General features: G+C 40.7%; 1 protein-coding gene across 1 annotated transcript in view; it reads right to left on the bottom strand.

Annotated features, from left to right (window-relative positions):
* Positions 1-5204: 5204 nt before the first annotated feature.
* Positions 5205-13140, bottom strand: part of LOC121401624 (latent-transforming growth factor beta-binding protein 4-like) — a 38003-nt gene continuing 30067 nt past the window's right edge. Inside the window, exons 14-17 of the mRNA XM_041587209.1 lie at positions 12347-12493; positions 11277-11456; positions 6364-6481; positions 5205-5386 (exon numbers count right to left, since the gene is read on the bottom strand). Of these exons, the coding sequence (XP_041443143.1) occupies positions 5383-5386; positions 6364-6481; positions 11277-11456; positions 12347-12493 (449 nt within the window). The 3' untranslated portion in view covers positions 5205-5382. The remainder of the gene's footprint in view (positions 5387-6363; positions 6482-11276; positions 11457-12346; positions 12494-13140) is intronic.

Consider the following 13140-nt stretch of genomic DNA (forward strand, 5'->3'; position numbering starts at 1 on the left):
CATGGCCCGCACCAGGGCCCGCCCCCACCTAGTTCCGTCACTGCTTCTACTCAATTTAACTGAATGTGTCACCGTGGGACCTGGATTTTACTATTGAGTGCTGTTCTTAGATCTACCAGGCAGCTGTTATCTTGTGTTAGCGAGCTGCTATCTGGTTACCTTCCCATTGTTCTGTTGTTAGGCTACTGGGGGGGAGGGAGGGGGTGATATCACTCCAACTTGCAGTACAGCAGTAAAGAGAGACTGAAGTTTATCAGAGTACAAATCACATTACTAGGGGCTGCTAGGAAACTGACAATATGTCTAGCCCCATACAGATTTCAAAATTAAATTTAAAAAAAAACAGTTTGCTCTGGATTTTAGTGCAGAATTCTGCTGGAGCAGCAACATTGTTCCCCATGACAGTATCCCTTTAAGGAATTGCATCAGCATGATCTGGTTATTGTGTCCATTTTAGTGCACCCACATTTGCGAGTACATCTATAAATGACCCTTGTATTCTGTAACTGACATCATATTGTACTGTGCTTTTGGCCAGGCTCTGAGTCATCTTCTAGTTGTTGTGACAGTTGCAGTCTTTCTATAGTGGACGTTCAACTGATGCCATGACTTGCCCCTTTACCCCTGCTGACTTCTTGCAAAGACATTACAACAGAGAACACAGTGTCAGTAAGTCTTTCAAAAGAGGGAAATGACTACTATGAGAATATATATATATATATATATGCACATTGACTCACACTTTCTCAGACAAATAGAAAGGAAAAAAAAGAGAAAGATGGTTTGTGGCAATTTCAAAATCCCATTTGGGTCTTACAGGGAACAAAGTGAAAAAGCTCAGCAGTAATTCTGTCCTGTATGTCAAGAACTACTCATTTCCTGCCTATAAAATGCAAATTCTCTGAATGGTTTGCATGGTGCAGAGTGAAACATACAGATACGCCACAGTTGGCTTGCAGCTCTTTATTACTGATTTAGGCAGGTGTTTAGTATAGGGGTCTCTCATGCAGAACGCTGCTCCATGGCGGCTGCAGGGGGGCCCAGTAGGTATAGGGGATCCATGAGGCCCTAATTCATATACAATTTTAATAAATATTGCTAAAACATGTCAACCTCTACACATTTCGGGGGCCTGAAAAATAATTTGCTGTGGAGCCGAGTAATATCTAGTTACACCACCGGCTCCATGCATTGGATGTGCTAACAAAAGAAGGTGCCCGAGAGCAGGAGCTGCACCCTATTCCTTTAATATATACATTGCACCCCCAATGGGCACATAGTTGCTCCCGTCAGTGACCACAAAGCTTGACTCTGCTCATACTGAATCCTTGTGTCTCCTCCTGCTGGACTTTTAAAATATAATCCCTTAAATTTGTATTGTAATGATTTTTTTTTTTTTTTGATACTGGCTTTGGATTTTAGACTCTCTCTCTCAGAGTCCAATGGTGGAATGTAATGAAAGTTATTTATGGAAAATAATGTCTGTGTATTTTTTTTGTGTGTGTGTGAGCTACTTTCTTTCTTTTTTTTTTTTTTTTTTTTAACATACAGTGAAACCTCGATTTTAAAGGGATTCTGTCATGATTTTTATGGTGTCGTTTTTATTTCTAAATTACACTGTTTACATTGGAAACAATTCACTCTACATTAGAAAGAGATGGCAGCCATCTCAGGTCATTTTGCCTGGTCATGTGCTTTCAGAAAGATCCAGCAAGATAGAACTGCTTTCTGGCAGGCTGTTGTTTCTCCTACTCAATGTAACAGTGGGACCTGGATTTTACTATTGAGTGCTGTTCTTAGATCTACCAGGCAGCTGTTGTCTTGTGTTAGGGAGCTGTTATCTCGTTACCTTCCCATTGTTCTGTTGATGCTGGGGGTGGGGGAAAGGGAGGGGGTGATATCACTCCAACTTGCAGTACAGCAGTAAAGAGTGACTGAAGTTTATCAGAGCACAAGTCACATGACTGAGGGCAGCTGGGAAACTGGCCATATGTCTAGCCCCATGTTCGATTTCAAAATTGTGAGAAACGGATTTCAGTGCAGAATTCTGCCAGAGCAGCACTATTAACTGATGTGTTTTGAAGAAAATATGGTTTCCCATGACAGGATCCCTTTAAGTACCCTGATTTTAAGTTTTCCCACACTTTACATTTTTTTATTTGTGGTCCCACCGGTTTTATAATGCATTTCAATGGGTGCATTTTCCTGATTTTAAGTCATGTTTTCCCAGGTTTTACATCAAATTTTTGCCCAAAAACTACTTTTTTGTTATTATAATTTTTTTGTTATTATTTGTGAAATAAAGAGGTATAAAATACTAACCAGGTGTAGATTGTGCCATGGCTCTGCCTGTAAATGGTCAATTGCAATGAGTCTGCCCCTTATACAGTCCTGCACCAATCACTTATTGCTTTAGGTTGTGTATGTGACTGAGAGACTTGCACTTGCCCCCCATAGTGTAACATTAACACGGCAATGTTTAACCCCTGTTATTAACACACTAAATATTGTATCTCAAAGTAAAACAGGCTCCTGTGCTTATATCCTTTCAGTACTTGAAGAAAAAGTTACTTTAACATATTTCGCTGATTTGACATTTTCCCGGGTTTTATATAATTTTTTCCTGGTCCCCTGAAAAACGTAAAACAGGTGTCCTACTGTATTTACACAAATTTAAAGGGCACAAAGAGGGGTTCATTTATGACCCCAGGAGCAGTTGTCCTTGGCCGCAGTCAGTCGGGTGAAAATTCCCATTCATATAAAGGCACTTGCGTGATCATGAGCTCCTTGCACTTCTGTTTTGTTACGTTGCACCCCCCTGTGCCCCGACCTTCATCCTCCCTCCTGGTCTGAATTTCGCACAGTTGCACCTACTCACACAGGGGAATCCTGGAGTTTCCGTCACCTCCGAGCCAGACAGTAGCTCCGGAGGTTCCTATAGAGACCTGGGTCAACTGGCAAAGTGCAGTTAAATAGCGAAACAAATCGGAATCCCAATTTGCATATGCAAATTAGGGGTGAGAAGGGGAAACATTTGTTACTTGTTTTGTGACAAAAAGTCACGCGATTTGCCTCTACGCCCCTAATTGCATATGCCAATTAGGATTCGGTTCGGCCGGGCAGAAGGATTCAGCCGAATTTGAATCCTGCTGAAAAAGGCCAAATCCTGGCCGAATCCCGAACTGAATCCTGGATTCGGTGCATCCCTAATTTTGATGAACTAAGTGGGTGTAGATGTGATCCAACCACATTAGTGAACAAGGTTTAAATAACACGTGAAACCCACCCCCTCATGAATAAAAAATTTCCATTAATTTGGAATCAAATCCTGGGGGTGTAATGTCCAATGCAATATATTTCCAATATATTTCCAATGCAATATTTTTAAAATAGGAAAGTAGCAAAAAGAGTAGAAAAAATTAGAAAAATGCAATGAATAGAATAAACTCTAACGAATCCTGAGAAAAACTTAAAAAACTTGAAAAATTAACGCAATTTCCCTCTCCCCTCACACCAATAATCGATAACCCGGCTTTTCCAGCTGGACAGCATTTGAAATAGTTTTCCCATTGGCTGATCTGCAAATCTTCCATTTCCTGGATAAGGGTGAGTTCATAGAGAAAGAAAAATTTCAGACGGTCAGACCCTTTTCACAGGCAAACCACTTCAATTTTACACAAATAAAACACTTCTTCCAAAGTTTGGGCGGTCCCTCAATTTTGGGAAGAGAAAAGACCCCCTTAGAAACACTGTTCCGCTCAATCCAACCCCCAAACATACAATTTCACAAATATATAATATAATACATTAGTATTGGTATACTAAATATAAACATGAACTTACTGCACCACAAGCCTAATCAAACAAATGATTTATGCTTTCAAAGTTGGCTACAGGGGGTCACCATCTTGTAACTTTGTTATACATCTTTGCAAGACTAAGACTGTGCACATGCTCAGTGTGGTCAGAGCTGCTTAGGGATCGTCATAAACAAAGCTGCTTGAGTTCTGCATGGCTGGGAAGTAAGGCGGGGGCTCCCCCTGCTGGTCATAAGTATGATTGTTTCCCTGCTCAGCAGTTAGGGACCGTCTGACAATTCCTATCCACAGCAGTAAATGAAGGGAGAATTTCACTGCATACAGTCAGGTTTCTTATAAAAACAGTACACATTTTTTAATTAAAGTATATTGGAGATAGGTTTCTTTTTCATTAAAGAAAGTAAAAATGGGATTTTATTTTTTTCCTTTACATGCCCTTTAATGAGGAATTTAGCCTCACGTGTTTTTGTAACATATGCATTGTTTGCTGTATCAACTTGGTATTAAATCACTCTTTTTTACCTTTCAGATATTGATATGAAAAACAAAGAGTTTGCATCCAGGGTGAGGTATAATTCTCCTCTTACCAATGTTCAGGGAAAGTTTTTCTCAGGATTCGTTAGAGTTTATTCTATTCAATTGTTTACACGTGTGATTTTGATCCTTTTGCATTTTTCAAATTTTTTCTACTCTTTTTGCTATTTTCCTAATTTGGAAATATATTTTTTTATATACAATTTTTTATTCATGAGGGGGTGGGTTTCACGTGTTATTTAAACCTTGTTCCCTAATGTGGTTGTATACCCTGACGAAGGGGGAATGCCCCCGAAACGTTGTGACGCTAAAATTAACATGTAAGGGGCTTTTTCCCGGTTTGAAATTACCACGAGTGCCGGTACCTATCTTTCTGTTCCTGTCAGTTTGGGGGAAGTGCCGACTTCCCAGGGTCCGTGCACCGGGTTTCATTATCTCTGAAGGGCTCGGGTGTGCACGTGCTTCACTTGCTGTAGATTGGATCTCCATTAGTGATGGGCGAATTTATTCGTCAGGCGCGAATTCGCTGCGAATTCCCGCGATTAGCCGCCGGGGAATAAATTTGTGAAACCGCCGTGAAAATTCGCCGGCGCAATTTCATCAAAAACTGACACTGGAATAAAAAAACAGACGCTGGCGTCAAAAACTAGACGCCGGCACAGATTCACGATTTTTCCGTTGTTTCGAGAATTTCGCCGGAAATTCGCAAATTTTTCCGCGAAACGCCCCAAATTCGCCCATCACTAATCTCCGTTTGCCCTTCCCATTTAAGTTGGCTACACGTAGAGAAAAAGTGCAATTGCAATGGGCTCTCCCATGCTCCTACAGTCCAGCAAAGATCCAGTAATCAAGTCATAAGCAATATAAGGTTTAATACATAAGTGATTAAATAACACTGAAAGTACATCATTTAATAATAAATGTGTCACACTTTCTTTGATTAGAAACAGGAATACAATCATCTAACAAGCCGCAAGGATGGATCATACAACGGGGAAACACACTGACCCCCAATGAAAACAACCGAAATTCATCTAAAAAAAAAAAAAAGAGAGAGAATTTATTAATAAACATTATTAAACAATTCCTGGGGAAAATATTATGTAAAATTACCCTATGGGGCATCTGTGTATTCAAAGGCCTAGAATTAAAAGATGCTATTACCTATTACATTAGACATTATAATTATATTATCCAGAAACCTGATATCCAGAAAGCTCCGAATTACGGAAAGGCTGTCTACCATAGATTCTATTCTATCCAAATATTCCAAAAAATTAAAAATGATTTCCTTTATCTTTGCAACAATAAAACAGTACCGTGTAACTAAGATATAATTAATTCTTATTAGCGGTTAAACAATCCTACTTGGTTTAATATATGTTTAAATCTTATTTTAGTAGGTTTATGGTATGAAGAACCAAATTACGGAAAGATCCAGGATCGTAACTACAGAGGAAGCAGACCCTGTGTGGATATAGGGGCCCCATGAGGCCCTAATTAATATTTAATTTCAATAAATATTGAAAAAACAGGTTTTTTCAAGGGGGCCTTAAAAATAATTTGCTGTTGGGACCAGTAATATCTAGTTATGCCACTGGAAAGATCCGTTAAAAAATTTGAAAACCCCAGGTCCCGAGCATTCTGGATAACAGGTCCCATACTTATACACCTCCAAAGAAAAGATCAAGTGATCGAATAACATCACTGGAGGCCTAGAAAGACATTCATTTCTCCATTTATACAAAATGATACCATAAAACTATATCAATGTTTAGCGTTTAGCATCACGGCAATTCTATGGCCAAAACTAAACACAGCAATCTACAAATATTTTCACGTCAAGAGCAATTTTAGGCTCAATTGAGGTTTTGCTATTATAGTAACAATAATAATCTCCCCGAATTCCCCAGCAACTGCCGCATGCATCTGCCTTCAAACGAGTTGAATCCTACATCAGTCTGTGTCCTGAAGGCTGCCTAGAGCTACTGTAGCTGAATGGGAACTTTACCTCCCGTGGTGATGCGGATCAGAAGTCCCATTGGGACAGGCACACGTGTAACTGCCTCGGGTGTTGGTGCAGTTGAATGGGGCTTGGCAGGAGGAAGGTTTGGTGCATTCATCAATATCTGTAAATACAAAGAGGCAAATGGAAGAACACAAAATATGGAATGGTCCATGTAGCAGCCCAGAAGGCAACATAGCCCACACTGTGCAAAGTAAGTGAAGGGGGCTAGGGATATGGTCCATAGAGGGGAATGTAATATTTAGGGATGCACCAAATCCAGGATTCGGTTCAGGATTCGGCCAGGATTTGGCCTTTTTCAGCAGGATTCGGATTCGGCCGAACGCTTCTGCCTGGCTGAACCGAATCCGAATCCTAATTTGCATATGTGAATTAGGGACAGGGAGGGAAATCACGTGACTTTTTGTTACAAAACAAGGAAGTAAAGAATGTTTTCCCCTTCCCATATGCAAATTAGGATTTGGAGGTTCGTCCGTATCCAAAATAGTGGATAATAATTTATTGGCATTGAGAACAAATTGCGAACGATTTTTGCGTTAGAGACCAATATTACTGGGCATACACCAAGCATGCTGAGTAATATTGGTCTCTAACGCAAAAATCGTTCGCAATTTGTTCTCAATGCCAATAAATGTGGCCTTTGCGAACCCTTTTGCCCCTCATGTGACAGTAGGATAGCGATAGAAAATGTTATAGTTTGTTATGTAGTGCGCGGTGTTCAGGTTGCCATCTGTCCCGGTATTTTAAAGGGCTGCCCGGGTCAAAACTTCCTGCCCGGTTTTCCAAATAAGGAAAACCTGGCTGGATTCCCCATGATTGACACGGCAATCGGCAATTGCTATCTTAGCCCCGCCCCTATGTCACAGCCCCGCCCCTCTGCATCACGGCCCCACCCCCTGCCTGGTGTGCACTGGGGGGAAAAGGTGGCAACCCTACGCGGTGTATGTAATAAAATTTCGCCATCGCAAACCGTTTTTTTTGTTTTACAATTTCCAAAAAAAAATTGTAGGAATGTGCCCATATCTAGAAGGTGCCGCACGCCCAATAGTTTCCTCTAAAAGTCCCCGAACCTTCATTAACCCGACCCTCCAACACTGGTAATGATCTTTTGTGTAATTTCAGTGGCGCTGGGCTGGGGGCGGAGCTATCCCTCTATAGGCTGATTACAAATGAAAGCAGGATTTGAGCATATGGAAGGATTGCTCCGCCCCCATCCCAGCGTCACTGAAGCAATGCAGAAGATCCGTTCGCAGTACCTCCTAGCTATGGACACGTTTATATGATTTTTGTAGGAATATGTCGGTATCCCTTTAACTCCAGAGCAGGTGATAAAGGTTGCGGCAATTAAGATCCGCAATACAATAAAAGTCTAACGAATATTGCATTGCGACATGCAAATTTTTATTCGCAAAACTTTGCCCTTTTCGAATTTTATTACATTTCCCCCTAAGAGCCTTATTGGGGGAATGTAATATGTTTCTCTAGCTTGCGAATGCGTGCGAACATTATCAACCGTTTTTGAGTCCTTTTTGACTGAATAAAGACCTCAACGAATACAGCGCAATGTTAGCAAGCAAATGGCTTTGGCGAGCAATTGCAGCGTACTTAATTCAATTTTGCAAATGTGCAAAGTGTTTTTAGCGACAAAATATTTAACGAAACTCCAGAGCAGGTGTAAATGCTAAACCTTTGTTTAGTGAAAATGCGCAATGTAATATTCACCCACTACTGGTCTTAAATTTAACTAATAAGTCGCCTATTTCATTCTACTGCGCATGCGTCTGCCCCAGAAAATTTGAAGAAAGAAGCCGATCGCTCCGTGGTGCTCGCTGGAAGAATCCCCGGACCATTGCCATTTTCTCCTGATGGGAGCACTAGCCCAGGGGTAAGTATATATAATCACTTGAGGCTGCCTGACTTTTGGCACCCCCAAGTAAATAGGCCTTCCTTGTCCTTTAAATATGACCTCCAAGCTAGGGGTTCCAGAGGTGCCATATGCTGCCCACCTTCCTGACTTTATCTATGCTGAATGCAGGTAGCTCTCTATACAGACAAAGGTACAAATTTAACTCGGGCAAGGAGCAATGTCCAAAAAAAAGGGCATTTTGAACCCATTTTTTTTTGCAACTTGCGTCTGGCTCCATTTTAGTTAAAAAAGCATTTTTTGGCTTCTCGTCAGGTAAACAGGTATGGGATCTGTTATCCGGAAACCTGTTATCCAGAAAGCTCTGAATTACAGAAAGGCCGTTTCCCATAGACTCCTATTTTATCCAAATAATCCAAATTTTTTAAAAACAATTTCCTTTTTCTGTGTAATAATAAAACAGTAGATTGTACTTGATCCCAACTAAGATATAATTAATCCTTATTTGAAGCAAAACCAGCCTATACATAGGATATTATCCTATACCTGTTTATAGACATTATCCAGGATCCCGTTGTCCACAATGTCCTGAATTATGGAAAGGCTGCCTCCCATAGACTTTATTTTATCCAAATAATCCAAATATTTAAAACAGTAGCTTGTACTTGATCCCAACTAAGATATAATTAATCCTTATTGGAAGCAAAACCAGCCTATTGGGTTATTTAATGTTTATATGATTTTCGAGTAGAGGTATGAAGATCCAAATTACAGTAGAGATCCAGGATTCAGTTCGGGATTCGGCCAGGATTTGTCATTTTTCAGCAGGATTCGGATTTGCCCGAATCCTTGTACCTGGCTGAACCGAATCTTAATTTACATATGTAAATTAGGGGTGGGTAGGGAAATCTAGTAACTTTTCATCACAAAGGAAGAATTTTTTCCACTTTTTCCTTTCCTGCCCCTAATTTGCATATGCAAATTAGGATTCGGATTCGGTATTCGGCCGAATCTTTCACCAAGGATTCGGCGATTCAGCTGAATCCCAAATAGTGGATTCTGTGCATCCCTAAATTACAGAAAGATCCATTATCTGGAAAACCCCAGGTCCCAAGCATTCTATATAACAGATCCCGTACCTGTATTTAAATTCCATGACATGGCACCTCATTAACGGAGAGTTCAGTGCTAAGTCAAAAAACCTTGCAACTGTAATGCCAACTGTTCTACTTCTCCTAGTGCATAGTGATTGTGAGATGTAGTGCACAGAGCTAGACTTTACACCTGCAGCGAAACACGGAAATTCGCCATAAATTTGCACCTGCAGAATAAATTCACCCATCACTACTTTCTGGGGGGGAATTCACTAGAGGGTCAATTTTCGCCTTGGAAAGCTCCGCCACACTTTGTGCCCCTTTGTCAGATGCTAATTCACAGAGTATACGCTAATTCATCAAAATCTAAAGTTACATCTCGGCAGACGAATGCTGGCAAAGCTTCGGCAGTGAAAATTCATAAGCACAAGCATTTTCATAGCATTCATTTCTGCCTAGAGAAACTTCGCTTACGCTAAGGTCAATTTGAATAGGGCGGGTACATATAGGTCATATATACGTCTTTATTAGAGATGTTGGTGCAAATGCTTGAAGTGGCTACTTTTTAATAAAAATATAAGAAATAAATTCGTCTGCCGCGGATCCGCTCTAAGGGGCAAATTCACTAAGCGCCGAAGCGCCGAACACTAGCGTTAATTCGCTAGCGTTTGTCATTTTCCTGCGCAAATTCATTAACGAACGCTGGCGTAGTTTCGCTAGTGTTACTTCGCACCCTTACGCCAGGCGAAGTTTCGCTAGCGACGTAACTACACAAATTCACTAACGTGCGCAGTGTACTGAACGTTACCTTTTACGCTTGACTTCCTTCGCCACCTCAGACCTGGCGAAGCGCAATAGAGTAGATAGGGATTGTTTAAAAAAAAGTCAATTTTTTTTCTAAGTCCCAAAAAACGCTGGCGTGTTTTCTACATTATGGGTGATAGGCTGAAAAAGATCGAAAAAATTTTTGGGGCTCCCCTCCTTCCCCCCTACATTTCCTGACTCATGGCAACTTACCTAGACAGTGGGCACATGTGTAGGGCAAAATAAAATTTTTATTTGCTTATTTGAAGGTTTTCTAGCCATTTGTAGTGCTGATACGTATTCCTCCATTGAGATTTGATTTTTGCGCCGTATGCAAATTAGCCTTCGCTAGCGTAACTTCGCTTTACATAGCGAATCAACGCTAGCGCAACTTCACAACCTTACGCTACCCCTGAGCGCAACTTCGGATTTTAGTGAATTTGCGGAGCGCTGGCGAAACTACGCCTGGCGAAGCGCGCCGAAGTTCCGCCTGGCGCAACTTCGCATCTTAGTGAATTTGCCCCCTTGTTTCCACCTTTCGCCTGGTGCTGGTGTCAAAATTGTTGCGGGAATCAATTTTCGTGTTTCGCAAATTTTTCACCATTTTGCGAATTTCACAGGAAATTCGCTGATTTTTCGGCGAAGCGAAATGGGAGAAATTCGCCCATCACTAATAAAAAATAAAGGAAGCAAAATAAAGACAAAAGGGATCCTCTATTTCCCTAGACATAAGTCCAGCCTAAAACAAATGTGGCATTAACTTCAAATGGTTAAAAAATAACTTTTACACATAATCCCACTTTAAAATATGAAATAACGCCAGCGTTTTAACTTTTTTTTATGACTTTTCAGCTTCCCGGATATGATGTCACTGACATAAGATTGAGGAGCATGAAGCTTCATCATATCAGTTCGCAAAAAAGCGACGAACTCCCTTATGCCTGTTAGTAAATTGGCGATCTCCTCGCTGATGGGATTTCTGGGGAATTTTCGCTAGCGACAGCACTTCGCCATTTAGTAAATTTGCCCCTCTGTATTCTAGCAGCCAAGAGAACCCTAAATAACCACTGATATCCTTTCTAATATGGTTTTACCACATGGAAAACAAGACTCCTACTAGCAGAAATACTCATTACCTTCACACTTCCCCCCGGGGTAAGTGATTATTGTCTTCTCCTTGTAGTTGTAGAATCCATTATTACAGATGCAGAAGGCTCCCCAGTTTGTGGACTGGCAAGATGAGTGCAATGGGCACACCGGGAAGCTTCCCCTACACTGTGGAACATGCCTGAACCGGGGAGAAATATAATAACCTCCTGTGGGGGAAAGAACAAAACTGAAGATTTATTCAATAAGTTACTACACTTGTGTCAAAGTCCCACATCCATGTAGTAATCACAGATAAGAAATGCCGGGGGGACTACATAATGAGTAGAAGTAAAGTTACCAGCCCCTTTGGCAGTGAGTCTACTTTAGAGAATTTTTAAGAATTTTTAAAAAAAAAAAAAAAAATGTTTTCTACTGATGTGATTACTTCATGGATGTGGGACTTTGACATTGCTACTAGGATGGTACTTCACTTGGACTTTTGAAACTTTCACTACAACAAAGGATTTCTTTGGACTCCTAAGGATTATGGGTAAGGGAGGGGGGATCTATCGGTATAATGGTGATGGTACACTCCCAGAAACTTTTATACTTTTGGTGATTCCATAAATGGGATAAGCTCCCTAACTGCATAACTTATTTTGCTGCTCCTTAAATTGTGCCACCCTAGACCTGTGTCACTGTCACCTTCCCAACTTTAATTTACTCTAAAAACTGTGTCCACTATAAAGAAGGAGCTGATGGCTGTTTGGGCAGAAGATCAAGCATATGGGGGCAGTGGTGTCTTTATCACCTTAGGGCAGTTGCCTTGCACTTCAGACAACCATGAGCTAATGGAATTGAGTTTGAGGGGACCTCTGGGTTTTGGCCCTTTGTGGCTTCATTATTATCTATGGGCTTATCATATAGTATTTGCTCTCTCTACTCTTCTCATCAATGATCCCTCGCTCATGAGCATTAACTATACTATATATATCTGTGAGCAGAAGAACTGTAACTATAACCAGAGACAGACCAGTGCAAAATGAGAGAGGCTGCAATGGACCTTCTCAGCCCAAGCTCTATCTACTTAAAATGCATTAGTAGGAGCATCACTTACCCAGGCCTGAGATGATACTGCCCAGCTTTCTGGTCATTGCAGGTTGAATGGTCCCAGCAGTGCAAGTGCACAAGTAGCTGCCGGGGGTATTAGTGCAGTTAGCCGGGGGCTTACAGACAGAAGGGCTCCTAATACATTCGTCTATATCTGTTATACAACAGAAAAAACAGTAAACAGTTCAGTGAAACATCTCAGCTGAACCCCATAACATGTGAACTTTCAGTAAGTCACAGAGTGACCCCTAGAAACTTTTCAAAAATGTTAAATGTAGAAAAATTCACCAGTCAATTGATTTGAATAAAGTGGGATCATACGGGGGGGGTCGGGTGTAACAGTAGGGCACATCCCCAACAATAAATAGGATATAAGGGGTCTCAGTATAAGAATTGGGTTTATGATGGTATATATATATATATATATATATATATATATATATATATATATATATATATATATATATATATATATATATATATATATAATTCCTTATTTAGCCAAATAGGGGGTGTTTTAAACAGGTTGTTTGGATTGCAACAATTTATGTAGTATGTGTGTTATTAGAGATTGGCGAATTTATTTGTCAGGCGCAAATTCGCGGTTCATTCCCGTGATTCGCCGCGGCAAATAAATTTGCAAAACCGGCATAAAAATGGATGCCGGCACATATTCGCCGGCATCAAACAAACACCGGCATCAAAAACGAGATGCCGGCGCTGTTTTTGAATTTTTCACCATTTCGCTAATTTCACAGGAAATTCACGAATTATTCGGCGAAGCAAAACGTCACAGATTCG

The sequence above is a fragment of the Xenopus laevis genome, chromosome 3L (assembly GCF_017654675.1).
Source record: "Xenopus laevis strain J_2021 chromosome 3L, Xenopus_laevis_v10.1, whole genome shotgun sequence".
Lineage (NCBI taxonomy): Eukaryota > Metazoa > Chordata > Amphibia > Anura > Pipidae > Xenopus > Xenopus laevis.